This window comes from Acomys russatus, chromosome 24 (genome assembly GCF_903995435.1).
Source record: "Acomys russatus chromosome 24, mAcoRus1.1, whole genome shotgun sequence".
Classification (NCBI taxonomy): domain Eukaryota; kingdom Metazoa; phylum Chordata; class Mammalia; order Rodentia; family Muridae; genus Acomys; species Acomys russatus.
Window position 1 is genome coordinate 58,610,629 of NC_067160.1, and position 15,233 is coordinate 58,625,861.

Genomic DNA, 15,233 nt, shown 5'->3' on the forward strand with positions numbered 1-15,233 from the left:
GTAATGCAAATGTTTAAGGGGCAAAGGGCCCCACAGGAGGCAGAAGGAACCGCATGTAGGCCTGTCAAGGGACTGCTAGGCCTTGTAACACAAGAGCACACAGCAGGGTCGCTAAGGGAACTCACAGCTTTTCCTGGACATGTTTTGTGAAAGAGAAGTATGGAGGCTTATGAAGAAATCGTAACTGCCACAATGAGCAGGCCACATCCACCACCAAGGAGCAAATGGCCTCTGCGCATTTAAGTGCGGCAGCGGTGATAGGAAGCTGGCCTCATCAGCTGACACCCGAGCAGGCACAGTGGGTCAGGAAGTCTCAGGGCTAGTCACTGCACTTCACACCAATACGACAGAGACACCATGCTCTTTTCAATGACGTTGCCAAAAAGATCATTTCTCAGATGTTCAGAGTTCTTAATTACTTTGGCTTGGGATAAAAACACAGGCCAGTGAAAGGAAAAGTGATCTTGAGTGCCCAGCAATAGCTACAACTTCTAAACATACCTCCGTAATCATACTGGCCAGAGTAATAATTTGCATAGTAATCACTCTGACTGCTCCAGCCACTCTTCGAATTATAGTATGCCTCAGGATATCCTTGCCTGAAAAAAAAAAAAAGAGCTATTAAACATAGCATCTGTTTCTTAAAGTGCAGTGAGAAATCAGCCAACCTGAAGCACACACAGACATTCATGAGAGCACCTCAGCCATGGAAGATTCTAACCAGATCACAAACAGAAACAAAAATGCGACTATGGACTCAGGAAACTCCCTAAAACTGAGTTCCTTAAGATGCCTGGGGGGTGGGGGGGTCGGGGCTGCATTCTAACAAGTCCGTATCGCATGCTGAGCAACACCAAGGACCACGAGCCAAACCAACCTAAAATCCCGACGACTTTCCTCTCCTCTCCTTTTCTTTTTTTTGTTTTTGAGACAAGGTCTCACTGTGTCGCTTAGGCTAGCCTTAAACTCATTACAATCCTCCTGCCTACATCTCTACAGTGATGGGATTACAGATGTGAGCCCAAAGAAAACGACTTCCCGTAAAGGGAAGGTCATTAGCTTTGTGTGCTCAGCGTGGCCGTGGAGGAGCGGATCTGTGAGGTGGGCCAGGGCCAGCACATCAGTAAGGAACTGGCCTTACTGACTTTTTACAGAGAAGGTCAAGATTTGCTCACAAAAGACTGTGTAAGCACTTCTGGCACTCTCAGGATTGTCAAAGGCACTAAACATTGTTTTTTACTTTTCTGATATCCTTTCAGAAAACTGCTCAGCAGCCGCCCAGCCACAGGAACACCACCACTGAGGCTGGCTACTCCAGGCTGGCATCTGTACGGCAGTGGTGCCCGAAGCTTGATACAGAGCAAGACCAAGAGCACGCCACTGCCTTATGTGCTCTCACCAGCTTACCTACGTACAGTTCAGGAAGCACACAGAGGATGTGAGGAAATGTGTCCCACCCCAAGCAGCTCCTGTGGCGATGTCATCTCCCTAACACTGAGCATCACATCAACACTGAGTGTCCACAAACATAGACAGAGACAGGAGAACAGACTCTCCTGCAGGCTGGGACACTCAGAGGACCCCAAGAGTTGAAGGGAAGTGAAGAGCTGTTGTTATAGTGACAAATCACAAGGATGGCAACTTGGCCTAGCCTGAGGCTCTGTCACAGTCACTCTTGGAAGCTAATGCACAAATGAAGCTGCAGCAGACATGTGGGAGGCAGACTGACAGTGAGGACACGCACCTGGCCCTGGCCCTGGCCCTGGCACTCTCTCTTCTGCGCTCCAGCAAACAGATTCACATGCCTCTTGCCGTCTCACAGATTTTGAATCAGAAAGCTGAGCTGTATGAGTCTAAATGCTACTTCCCATATAAGATCCCTACAATTTTCTCAAAATCAAGTGTATGTCTGTCTGTCTTTCTGTCTCTGGCTGACCCCCATGCCCCGTCTCTCGTATGTGCATATGCACTTGGAGTCTGTGTATTAGGGATCAAATCCAGAGCCTCATAATACATATAACCTGAGCAGCTGGGAGCTGCTAAGCGAAAGAAGGACACATCCTTATAGCAAGGTTAAGTACCATGAACACCTACTCCTGGGCTTGACTAACCAGGGCAAGGGCAGGAACTGAGGGAGCAGAGTCCACAGTGACCAAGGCCCACGCCCCACTATTTTGCACAATGTTGTCAATGGCCTGGAGTGCACACAACATCAACAGCAGGCTCTGGGCAACTGAGAATGCAGACAGAACTTTGACCTAGCACACAGACTTACTCAGAGGGCACAATACCAGAGTTCTTTCCAAATCTTCCTTTGTGACTACACAAGAGAGGCATGGATAGCCAGAATAGGAGGTATGCAGGCTAGGAGAAGGGGCGGGGGGTGCTCAGCAAACCAGGCAGAGCCAGGCACAGAACACAGCTTTTAGTCGCTGTATCAGAGAGCTATGGATTATGCCACCTCTGTGATCAGGGTTCCCAGTAGAACGGGTATGCCCATGACAGGAACAACCACCCATCTAATAGCACAGAGGCCACCTCTTAGTGGCCTTACATAGGGTCTGGCCTGACTAAGGCTTGGGGACAAATGCAAAGTGACAGCTCTTCTAGGACTGCCTGTGGCAGTGTGCTTTGCCTCTGTTTGCTCATGCTGACAAAATAGGCTTGTCATAGTCTCTACAGATAAAGAGTTATTCTCATCACTAAGTTACCATCATGGTCAGCAATACCAACAGCTGAGAATGAGAGTAAAGCAGCCGCCTGGGACGCAGCTCCCACCTGGGAGTGAGCTGGTCAGAATAGTGACTTGCACGGGAGCTGGGCCGCTCAGGCTCCGAATAGCGGTGGTTCTCGGCATACGCGGATGCTGAGCTGTCATAGGGCCTGTATCGAGGCTCATACAGGCCATACATGTCCTGTGGAAAGAAGTTTTGGGCATTGTTAGACTCCAGGAAGGGCAGACATTGAGTGGCCAGGACTAGCTCTAGGTGCTTCAGATGCCCACTGCCCAGGAGCAGTATCCTGGGTAGGATTCTCTCATGAAAACCAAGCCTAAGGTGCCACCCATGGCAACAGGCAGCTAGCAGAAATCTCCTTATCAGCCCCCCTCCCCCAGGGCAGTCTTCCTCCTGCAGGGTTAAACACACAGACGATCTGATCTCAGCGACACAAATGGACATTAGCCACCACCTCAGTAAAGCAAGGAGACCAGGGATCCACGTGAATGAACCCTGAAACTACTGTTTTTTTTTTTTTTTTTTAAGATTTATTTATTTTATTTATTGCATATGAGTGCTTTATCTGCAGAAGAGGGTATCAGATTACATTATAGATGGTTGTGAGCCACCATGTGGTTGCTGGGAATTGAACTCAGGACCTCTGGAAGAGCAGGCGGCACTCTTAACCACTGAGCCATCTCTCCAGCCCCGAAACTACTGGTTTTTTAAAAGCCTCACACACACACACACACACACACACACACACACACACACACACACACACACGGGATACTGCTTGTTGTTTTTGAATTTAGGGGGATGTTTTTGTTTTGTTTTTTCTTTGTTTTCTTGCTTTGAGACGGAGTCTCATACTTAGCCTAAACTGACTTGAAACTCATTATGCAGCTCACACTGGCCTCAAACGTGTAGAATCCACCTTTGTCAGCCTCCCCAGTCTCACACTTAAAGGCACGAACCACTGATACCTGGCTTTAAAAAAAAAAAAAAAAAATCATCTTACTCTGATGAGGATTTCAGCCATGGTGGAACAAAACCATGGTCTCTGCCCTATCTCTGAAAAAAGGCCCCGTAGGACATGCGGATGTCTGAAGAGAAATGAAGTGATACAGGCATGAGTCACAGCGTATCCCTCCATGTGCAAAAACCTCAGCCCTGCATCAATTGACAGGCAACATGAAATCATGGCAAACAGTTCTTCTGACCACTGAGGACCACAGCAGTATGGAGGTGTGACAGCACATTCACAGAAGAGCTGTGAGGCTTAGGATTCCCAAGGAGCCTACAGTTCATCTGTGGCTCCACCCACTCGGTAGCCCAAGATCAGGCCACAAGGCTGAATTGCCTCAGACAGAAATAATAACTATGGCTTCTTCTTCTTCTAAAATCTAGATACATAGCTGCTCACACATGTATACCTAATAGCACAGCAGGCTGACAGGGAGGCATACGCCTATGGCCACGGCAGCTCTGGCCTAGCTGCTACACCCTGTTCTAAGGTTTCTTCTGACCCATCTTCCTGTACAGTGCCAGTGCCAACTGTTCTCAGGCCACACAGAACTCAATACCACCTGGCCCCCAACACTGGAGGACTTGGGTCTTTCACCTTCCAGTAACACAATCCACCTAAGTTGAGTACTGATATGTCTGGGCCAGAGGTGAGGCAAAGCTAACAGTGATCAGGCATGTCTGCAGACAACATTATTTCATACTACTGCAGGATTAAGTAGATTCTAACCAGCAGTTGTGTGCTTGCACCACACCAGGAGGAGGCAGGAAAGACCTCAGAAAGCCTCCCCTCTGCAGTAGGCCTCCCCTCTGCAGTACCCCTCTCTGCAGTAGGCCTCCCCTCTGCACCAGGCCTCCCCTTTGCAGTAGGCCTCCCCCTCTGAAGTAGGCATCCCCTCTGCAGTAGGCCTCCCTCTCTGCAGTACCCCCCTCTGCAGTAGTCCCCCCCCCTGTAGTAGCACCCCCCCCCTGCAGTAGGCCTCCCCTCTGCAGGGTCACTACTATGCTCCTGAGAGGCTTATGGTCCCTCCACCTCTTTTCATTACTGCATATGGACAATCTAACCTTTTTCCCGCAAAGATTCTCAAGGAAGGACATGGAGGATTCCTAGAGTTATTCCTGTCGCTGGTTTGCTGAGCTGTTTTTGTTATTAAAACCCTATAAAAGGTGTCTGCAGAATGGCTGGCTGGAGTTTGACCCCTAGAACCCACATGGTGGAAGGCAAAAACCAACTTCTGACATCCTCGTGTGCAATGTGGTGTGGGTGTGCCCACATGCACACATACACATGCATGATAAACGTTTTAAAATATATTTTAAAAAGCTGAATATAGTGACACACACTGGTAATTCCAGCACTCAGGAGGGGGAGGCAGGAGTGTGAGGACTTCAAGGTCATCCTTAGCGACATATGAGCTAACCAGGGGTCAATGAAGCCTGTCAAAACCAAAACCACCACAAACAAAAGTGAGGCATGGTGAAACATGCTGAGGGCTGAGGCAGAAGGGTTTTAAGTTCATAGCTAACTTGGCTGACACAGTGACACCCTGTGCCAAGGCACAAACAAACAAACAACACACAACACACAACCTACCAAAGGCTAACATACTCCCTAAAGGGGTCAACACAGCACTGTAACTGCAGCGAGCTCAGGAATGCTCTAGGAAACATAGCACTCTTTTTGTCAATCAGATGTTGGACTACACAAAAACTGCATCAATAATACAAGCCACTCAACATGCCATATCTGACAGGAACCTCTGAAGGAAGATCTTCGTTGGTGGACAGAACTTTTTTCAGGGGTACCACACTGGTCTGAAGACAGGTTACTCCTGAGAGAAATAGCATAAAAGGAGAAAAGGGGGCAAAGTGAGGCAACAGAGATGGTTAAACATCATGCTCTTACCTGGTAGTATAGGGAGGCCGTCCCAGGGTCTGACGGGTACGGTGAAGGGTAGGCGTCATACAGGGGCCTATAATAGTAGTAGGATGCCAAGTCTTGAGGTGCTGGGCCAAAAGCATTGGAAGGTGGTGGGTGTAGCCATGGCTGCTCTGACCGCACAGCTGCCTGGCTGGAGTTAGGAGATGTAACCGATGCACTGGAGGACTGTGGTGGCTGAGGCAGCAGTTGCTGGCCCATGGTGACTGGAGCAGGACTTGCTGGTGGCTGGGCCAAGTTTTCAGACTGTCCCTGTGTGGGTGGGCTTTCTGGATTTGAAGGCTCTGGACACGCGGCTTGGGGTGCTGGTTGGGGGGAATTTTGTGGCCGAGGAGGCACCAGCTCTGGCTGGGCTTTTTCTAGGCTATACTGGTCCTGGGCATCTTTTGTTACCTGCTGATAGAAATGATCCTGGTTATGCAGCCCAGGCCCAGATTGTCTGGGATGGCTGGCAAGAGCCTGCTGAGAAGCTGGGCCATCTGAATGAGATGGGCTGTACATTCTTACAGGCTTTTCCAAAGTTCTATTTACTGTGAAGTCTAGGGCGCCAACAGCTTCCTCCTGGTTACTAGAGTGATTTGCTTTACTACTAGTAGGTACCAAGGAACTGTTTGCAGGTGGAACTAGCATCACACTTGTACTTCCAGCAGGACTATTAGCAAACTCAGAAGGACCCTTTTCTGCATTAGGGTTCTGACTCTTAGGAAATGAGTTCTTTGGGGTTGGAGGGGATAGCTGTTGAACCAACAAGCTGGCAGGCTGGCTAGCAATCTTTTCAGAAGACCCAGAACCTCGAGAGACACAACTCTGGGTGACACTGCTAGGCGAAGATAAGCCAATCACAGCACTGGCTGGAATTCCAGACGAAACAGCACGTTCTTCAGGATTACCACTGAGAGCCCGGCTGTTGCTCACTGTAGGTTTCTCCCCCACCGCGGCATCTCCCCAGGACTGATTCTTCTCATTAGGATTCAGTAAGGACACAGAAAAATTAATAGGCTGAGCCAAATTATAGCTTTGATCAGGCTGGGCAATCAGGACAGGTTGATTGTGCAAAGATTCAGTGGGTGGGGAGGACAGCAAACTCGCATAACCAGAACTTGCCTGCAATGGAAGCGCCTCCTCTTCTCCTACCTTGGGAGGGTTCTCAAGGTTCTCAGAAGCACCAGGAGGGTCTTGGTTCTGCAAGCGTGGCATAGACCCTGGTTTCCGTGGCTGTGGTGCAGACATTGCCTTTTCCGGATGATGAGCAACCTCTGAAGGTTTTGGTTTTACAGGGACATAAAGTGCAGGGGCAGCAGGGGCTAGAAGGACGTTGCCACCAAAATCTGGCAGCTCATTTTGTGCCCACAGAGTTGTTGCTGGGCTCTCACACTTCACAGGCCCCTGCGCCCTGGCTGAGGGCCTCTTCTCAGGCACAGGGCGCAGAGTATCCGAGGGTGGCCCTGCTGTGTGTGAAACCAGATGTCCAGCCTCCCCGGTGGTGCTCAGAGGCAGAGGGCAGGCCTGAGGTGCACACAGGGTCTCCATGTTGTCTGGTGGCTGTTCCAGGTTTCCTGGGGTGGCATCAGGTGGCCCCACCGCAGCCCTGCGCTTCTTCTGGCAATCCCGGGTCCCTCTCACTTCAACCACCATGTTGGCACGATCTGCTTCAATCGGTTTCACTCCAACCAAGTGAGATTTTACTGGTTCAAAAGAACTATTTGCACTTGTTTGGAATACTCCTGTAGGTTTTGGAGGGCTTGGGGTTGAAGGCTGGGACAAGCTGCTGCAGTAATTTTGGCTCCCAGTCACCTCATCGGTTTCTCCTCCAACAGGAGAAGAATCAATTTGCTTAAAAAAACTTCCTGAAGTATCATCTTCAAGTTTTCCAACTTCTTGCTGAATGAACGTGCCCACCAGTTCTTGGGGTCTGGCTGACCCAGGAGGACTTCTGTGGCCGTGGCTGCTATAGCTGGACGACACACTGTCAGGTCGTGTAGGGTGCAGTGCTACATCAGCGGTCTCAAGACTTAGCCCTCCACCTCTGGTGTGGCCCACAGTAACGGGCCTGGAGGCAGCTGGCCCAGGAATGGGCCCATATCGGAACTGATCACTCAGGGAAAAGGGATCCACATTCAGGGTCTCACGTGGCAAAACTTCTTGATTCTGAACAAATTCTAAGTTCTCAACATTCTCACACTGTGGCCCACTAGCACAGTGGGTCGCAGCAACTGAGGTATCACCCCACGTATCACTAGCAGGGGTCATGGTGGTCTGTTTGTCAAGCTGGACGCCCATAGACTGAGGAAAGTATGGTTGAGTATCTCCCTCCTGAGCAACCTCGCTGCTAGGACCTTTGAGAAAGGCCTGGTAGACACCACCAGCTCCATGTGCAGGGGGTGGCGGATGGCTCAATCTGGAGGTCGAAGAGAAGCCATCCAAGTCCACTCTGTCATCAAGGCCTGCTTTTTCAGATGAGAGATTCTCCTCGTTTTCTGTCTCCTCCCCTTGAAAAAACATGGAGAGAGCTCCAGGGGCTGCTTCTTGCAGGGCATGGCTAGCTGCAGCCTCTGGGGGGCGGGGCGCCTGGCTTTCAGGGCTATTTCCCTGAGCGAATGGATTCACATGGGCAGGGTCTGACAGATATTCTTTATTCACTCCTGGATTCTGCCTGAACTCTGGGCTTGACCACATAGTCCCAACTCTGGGATTCTGCTCAAAAGTATGTTTAGGGGGGAAGCTAGTCAACGGGAGATTTTTACTTTGCTGGTGGGCTAGCTCATTCCCTTCGCCACTGGCCAAGGACGCTGAAGTAGATGTCAATGGGCCATGGGGTTCATGGCCAGGTCCCTGGAGTAGACTTGATGGAGAGGGAAAATGGGGCAAACTGGCTGCCTGGGGCCCCATGTTCTGCACAGGTCCCTCCACGCAGGGTGGGTGATGCTGATAGGAGGGCTGAGCGCCTCCCTGTACTGGCCCCCACTGACCTGGCATGTGTGGCTGAGGGAAGAAAGGAGATGCTGCTTGGGCCACAGCACCATCATGTGGGGTGTGCCTATTCACGGGGTGGTCAGGCCCAGCCCCACGGTCACTCAGATGGCCTCCATGAGGCTGCTCAGGACCCATTCCTGGAATGTAGTGAGGTGGATGTGGCAGCATCTGGCTTTCAGGTCCTGAGCTGGAAGCAAGCTCAGCACTCCTGTTCACCTCCAGCCCAGGCAGTGAAGAAGGGGTAGATGCAGGAGGAAATGGCCTGGTATCTGCTCTAGGCTGTGGCAGAGCTCCTGACAGAGGCTCATGAAGTCCTGTGGCGATCTCCCCAGCACTTGCAGGAGGCACAGGCAAACCAGGCCACTGAGAAAAACCAGAGAGGGCTGGGCCAGGCAAATTGGGCAGGTTGCTTTTGGATGAACTGCCTCCTGGTGTGTTTTGAAGAGTCTGTCTATTAAAAGCAAACGGATCCGTTACTGGCTGCAGTGGGCGTGTTATGGGAGCCACTGGTGCATTATTACTGGCTGGTTTCCTGTAAGGGCTGTTGGCCCAGAACATGCTCCGAGGATTCCCAGCTGGAGGTGGTCCTGCCATGCCAGATGGGACTGCCTGAGGTGGTGGCTGCATGCTGGAGTCGTCCACTCAAGGATATGCTGCTTATAGAAGTGGCAGGGTAGAGTTTTTCTTTAATTTGTGCTAAAAAAAAAGAAAGAAAGAAAGAAAGAAAAGAAAACATAAGAGCATAAGACCAAAAGATTGACAGTCCTGGCTGCAATCAATAAAACTATCAAAATAAAAAGACTAAATGTGATTTCAAATCAGTTACGTACCAAGGGCTCCACATCTCCACATCCCCACCCCACATTGTCAGGGACAAGAAACAACCCTATTGCCAGGATGACAGACCACCAGATGCTGCTTGGTCCTTGACACTTCCCTAAGCCACCACTGCCACATCCAGAAAGAGCCAACTCTACTCTTAAGAAAAAAACACCCATCTCATGCCTTTTGTAAGGTTAAGTCCTGAAAAGAAGCCTTTACTCTTCCTAAACCACAGTTATAAAGTTACTAAATCCATTTACCACGAGAAGTGAAATATCTACGGTTGTCCTCCAAAAACAGTGAAACAAAGTTGCCTCTGGCCACTGAAGTTGTAACAAGGTTGACTAAAAATCCCAAGAAAACGTGCAGCAGCTTTACTGGACTCACATTCCCAACAGGTGGATTCCCAATGAACCTCAGGGGGAAAAAAGCTGGGGTGGGGGTGGGGAGTGGGGGGGAGCAGCAAGATCCTCACCAGAGTTTTCTTGCTTTTGAACAAGGCCCAATTCAAGCGTGGCACCTTGACAGCCCTTTTCTTTGTGTCAGTCCTTCTTCCTGACACCACCTTCAAAAAGAAATTTGTTTAGCTAATCCACAGAAAAATAAGGCAAAGGCCGTTTAGCTCACAGATGTACGTTTTGTTCTTAGACATCTTTCTGATACTCAGATTAAAAAACAAAACAAAACCAAAGCCCACTGATATATGTGTTTGAGGTAAAGCAACTTACAAAAGGTCTCTAATCCCAACCTCAACGTTAGCTCTATTAATCTATTGACTCAGTTCCATTACTGCCCACATGCACTCCTTCCTATGCCAAAAGACGACTCTATCCAGTTGACAGGCACCTGGACTTGGACTACAAGGCAACTGCAATTAGAAGTAATGCCAGGAGTTCATTAGGGTCTAACCTGTCATCATTTTAGGCAAGAAAGAACACTGCTGTTTCTCTGTCCATGAGCCAAAAGGGGAAGAACTGCTGCTCCACCCCTACTGATCTGACCAGGAGCAGCGCCACACAGACACAATAACGTGGATCCAGACCCTGCCTGGACAGCACAAAAGGCAACTGAGGCTGCCTTTATCTCAAGAATTTCAAACACCCCAAACAACTAAAACCAAACAGGCAAAAACTAAACTACAATACAATATACTCTACAGGGCGATGCATCGGGTGTCATTAGGTTGGCTTGCCAGTGAGCAGATGAAGGTAACCATCTCTCACTGAAACTAGTTTCTACATTCATAAGTAGAAGGAACAAGGATTTTTTTTCCCCTCTGAAGTTTCTTCTGAATTTTCTCTTAACAAGATTTTACTATAATTTATCAAGGCCTTCCAAAGTATGCCAGTTTCCGGTGAAACAATCTTGTGACTTGAACATTATTCTTTTAATCTTCTTTACTCACCAACAGAAAGATAATGAACTGCCTATCATTTATCTCAGGATCATAGACACATTTATTTATTCTGTTCAACCAGCTATCTACTTTTTGAAAAATCACTTGTTTCAGAGAGACCGACTGAGCTCAAAAATGCATTATTCATAAACCCACCTCTGCAGCTCTACTTCCTCATATCTACATACATACTTACATAAGATGTGTGTAATCTATTTTTAAAAAGAGGATTTATTTATTTATTTAACTATGAGTGCTCTATCTGTATGTCCACCTGCAGGCCAGAAGAGGGCACCAGATCTCATTACAGATGGTTGTGAGCTACGTGTGGTTGCTGGGAACTGAACTCAGGACCTCTGGAAGAGCAGACAGCGCTCTTAACCTCTGAGCCATCTCTCCAGCCCCAACACAGACATTTTAGGCGTGACTTTGTGTGATGCTGGTATTTAAAACATTCCCTGTTCTCTCACTGCCACTGACTTAACACCTGTAACCTATACGCTACAGGGGTACCCAAAAACATTAGTGAGCGCCACTCTGCCAACAGTCTCCCCCATGGTGACTACCAGTGATACACTTCTCAGACAGACAAGATAAGCACCTCTCTTCTAAGTCAAAATCTGAACCAAGACCCTTTAAACGTTGAAGAAGGCATCTGCAGAAGAGAAAGAGTTATACACTATGTGAGGAGGACACCCGAGGACATTCATAAATGTTTACAAAAGCAAGACAGGATATCAAAATCTGCACAGTATCTCAAGAGAAAATCCCAAGGGCAGTTCGGAGATTCACTCGGGTGAATACCACCAGGAGTAATGAGTCACAAGAAGAGGAACCAATCTCTACTTTGCCTCTTATCTCGTCTGCAAAGCACTGAAACCCTAGGAAAGGGTACGTGGACAAAAAAATGCGAGGAGCTGTACTGTGCTGCAACTAGCTTGAGGACTGGCAGGGGCAGTAAGATGTGAATCTGCTGTTTCTTATGGTCGCATTCAGAATGGAAACCGCCTCTAGTTAACACATTTGAAAGGAAATCTTCACCCGTGCACGACCACTCGACAAGCCACTCAAAAACGTGTTAGCAAAGCAGCCAGAGCTGATCTACAGGGCTTAGTGTCTGGACGCTCCGCTGCCATGCAAACATTCTTCTACACCTTGGTAGAAAACAGTCCACGACCTCCCTTGCGACATCCTGCTCCAACCGGCCAAGAGATTACAAATAAATGCTGCTACTCCCTGGTTCAAATGAAACGTGTCCCATCACCAGCTATGCGGAGGAAGTCTTCGAGCCAACGAGAATCAAACATCTTCAGAACCCAGCAAAAGTCTCGCTCTGCAATTTTCTGCACCTGCCTTCGGTTTAAAGAAGTGCAGGTTTCCTGAGGTGTCACTGTACGGCCATGCTAACACACCATCCCCAGCGGCCGACCAGTTCCCGCAGCCCAGATCCGGCATCTGCCCTCCCCTCAGGTCCAGGAATCGCGAGCGCCCCGGACAACCCACCAAGGCGACGTGGCCCGTAGCCTGCCCGGTGTCTCAGCACCAGGCGGACCGGTACTGTCGTTCTCCCCAGGCCTGACGGCGTCTCTTGAGATGCGCTCGCCACTCCGGGCTAGGCCCGATGCTCACTGCGCCTGCCTGGCCTCCGCAGCCTCGCCCGCCTGCGGGCCTCGGTCGTGCTCCACACACTCAGCCCTCACCCGCGCAGCTGCGGTTGGCCTCTCAGGCGCTGCGAACTGAAACTCAGCCGGCGACCGCGGCGGCAGCAGAGGGAACCAGAGCGTACCCAGCAGCAGCCGTAGCCATCTTGGCACATCCGGCTCCAGTCGCCGCCGCCGACGTGTCCGACGGCTACGTCAGCGCGCGCCCCGCCCCTGGATCACCCCGCCCCTCGCCTTAGTCCAGTCTTTCGCGGCCTCACCCCTTGCCCCGCCCCCACGGTCCTGCTTCCCCGGCAGCGCTCCGTGCTTATCTTCAGCACTTAGATCTTGCCACGCCCCCTCTGGCCCCGCCCCCCTCTCCCTCCCATTCCTTTTAGCGCCCCCTTATCGTCACGCTCCTCTTGACTCTGCCCCTCGTTCTCGTCCAATCCTTTGCCGCCTCATCCCGTCGTCCCACCCCCCCAAAGCTCCGCCCCTCTGCGTCAGTCCCTTACAGCGTCGCTTCCGTGGCCCCGCCCCTCATTCACCTGCTGGGTCAAGAGCGCGCGGTCCCGCCTCCCGACGTCGCCCTGGTTACGCGGGTTCTGTCTAGCACTCTTCTTGCTTTAGGATTTGAAGAGACCAGGTTCTTCAATCGAGACCGCAGCAGTCTTCAAAGACCGAAGCCAGCAGCTCCGCTGAGTCCGGAGGCTTAGCGGACCCTGCCGCTCGCCCCCTCACCATTTTCCGTTGGCTTCCCCAGGACGCCGGCGGGGCGACTGCGCGTGCGCCACTCTGATTGTTGGAGTGGACAAGCCGGCGTCGGCTGCGGGTTGTGCTTGCACATGCGCGGAGCCGCATCCGTTGCCTGGTTACAGCTTTAAGCTGCAGCCTACCGGGTGCAGTTCGCCTGGCTAAGGGGGAAAAGCCTTTTCTAGAGCTGGCAAGTTCGCTCACGCGGTCCCCTAGCCTCTGCTAGAGGAAAGGAGCCATAGCCTGGCGGCCAGGTCCTCTAATCTCCCTCATGTCTCCTCCCGGTGGGGCGCGGCCTCAAGCCCTGGGCTGAGCGCTGGGCTTCTTGACCAGGGACGTCAGCAGGTCTGGCTTGTGTCTGTCGGTGCAGAGCTCTCCGGAAAAAGGTGGGTGCTGTCATCCGGGAACTGACCAGGCCTGGCCCCCCTCACCTGTAACCCCTGAGGGCATGGAGACATGCGCCTGCGAACCCGGAGACAGGGAAGGAGTAGGAAGTGTGGTGGAGCTGGCCAGCGTTCAGCCACGCAGAGGCCCGAGCGCTGAGGTCCAGTTCCAGCTCCGCTGACGTGGCAATGTGGGTCACTCTGTAAAGCTAACACTTGTCCTTCGAGAACCAGATTCCCAACCTCTTTCAACACAGGAGAACGTTTGGTAGACCCAGGCCTCGGCCCCCTAAGAGAAGCAGCAACCACAGCCCCAGGATGGTTAGAGCTAAGTAATAGAAAGGTCCAAATAACAACAATAACCAATAAAATGCAAGGTCTCCACCCTCAGGCCTCCAAGGGTAGAGGGTGGAGGATGTTAAAGAGGGGCTTTCTGTCCTAAGATAGAGACAGGACTCAATGCCTTATGCAGCCAAGTTAATCTGGCCTCTGAGTCAGGCACTCCAGTTTAGGCTCAGTCAGCCCTCCTCTGTTGATTTTAACCTCTCTGGACGTTGGGAAGCCACCGGGCAGTATGAGATCTGGAATTAGGGTACTTTAATGCATATACTGAGGCAACAGGCACAAACTGGGACTGCGTGGGGCAGGCGGGACACATGGTGACTCCTATGTCTAGGGGTGCCCCCTTCCCTTTGCCTGGGGACTCCTCCTCTATTTGAAGTTGGGCAGAGTGTCTCCAGCACACCCTGTAGTCCCTGCAGAGTCAGCATCTGTTACAGCCTAGGCTACACTACAGAGCCCACGCGACTTCCATGCACGGAGGCCATGTCAGAAGTTTCCTGCTCTTTCTGACACTGTGACTAGCACTTGGTGACATTGTACTCTCTGTATCTTCACCCAGTCAGCCTCTCCCAGTAGCTACACCATCTGGTGTGGTGGCCTCTGAGTGATTACATATAGCTGGTTCACACTGAGCTAAGCTTTGACCATAAACTGTACTAGATAGATACGATTTCACAGTGACTCATTAGTGCATGTTTATTGAATGTTGAAAGTGCAGTATTCTGAGTATGTTGGATTGAATAAAATCTCTTATTTAAAAAAATTATGTTTTTTTCTTTAATGTAACTACGAAATGTTAAATTCCACATGTGGCTGGCAGTACATTTCCTCCTGGACAGTGCTGGCCTGATGGTGTGTACTTGGCATACCTAGTCTAGGACTTGTAGCCTCTTTGAATCAGGAGGCCATGTGGCATTGGCTCCTTTCTGACACTGAGAAGTCAGGGACAGGCCTCTGAGGAGTGCTAAAGGAAAATGTAGCAGTGTTGGTGAAGAGAGGCTAACCCTCGGCCTCAAGCCTCTGCCCTCACACCTGCTAAGTGTAGGCTCAACATTGGGTGTTCTTGGAGGTGTGTGCCTGCTCTGTGTGTGGCACTGTGCTCAGACCCTGGCAGACTCTCCACATAGACATGGAAACTAGAAAGGAGAAAGTGTGGTCCCTGAGCAACTCATTGCAAGAGCTGTCAAAACAGTGGTCCTTCCTTCCTGCCCCAGCCTGTGACTGCAGTAAGGTTCCCCCCAC

General features: G+C 50.7%; 1 protein-coding gene across 2 annotated transcripts in view; it reads right to left on the bottom strand.

The window, feature by feature from the left end:
• Positions 1-12,701, bottom strand: part of Sec16a (SEC16 homolog A, endoplasmic reticulum export factor) — a 33,913-nt gene extending 21,212 nt beyond the window's left edge. Inside the window, exons 1-4 of one of the 2 annotated variants that reach the window (XM_051167105.1) lie at positions 12,377-12,701; positions 5,650-9,351; positions 2,779-2,915; positions 502-599 (exon numbers count right to left, since the gene is read on the bottom strand). In XM_051167105.1, the coding sequence (XP_051023062.1) occupies positions 502-599; positions 2,779-2,915; positions 5,650-9,282 (3,868 nt within the window). In that variant the 5' untranslated portion in view covers positions 9,283-9,351; positions 12,377-12,701. The remainder of the gene's footprint in view (positions 1-501; positions 600-2,778; positions 2,916-5,649; positions 9,352-12,376) is intronic. The other variant, XM_051167104.1, reaches the window with a different exon arrangement.
• Positions 12,702-15,233: the final 2,532 nt, after the last annotated feature.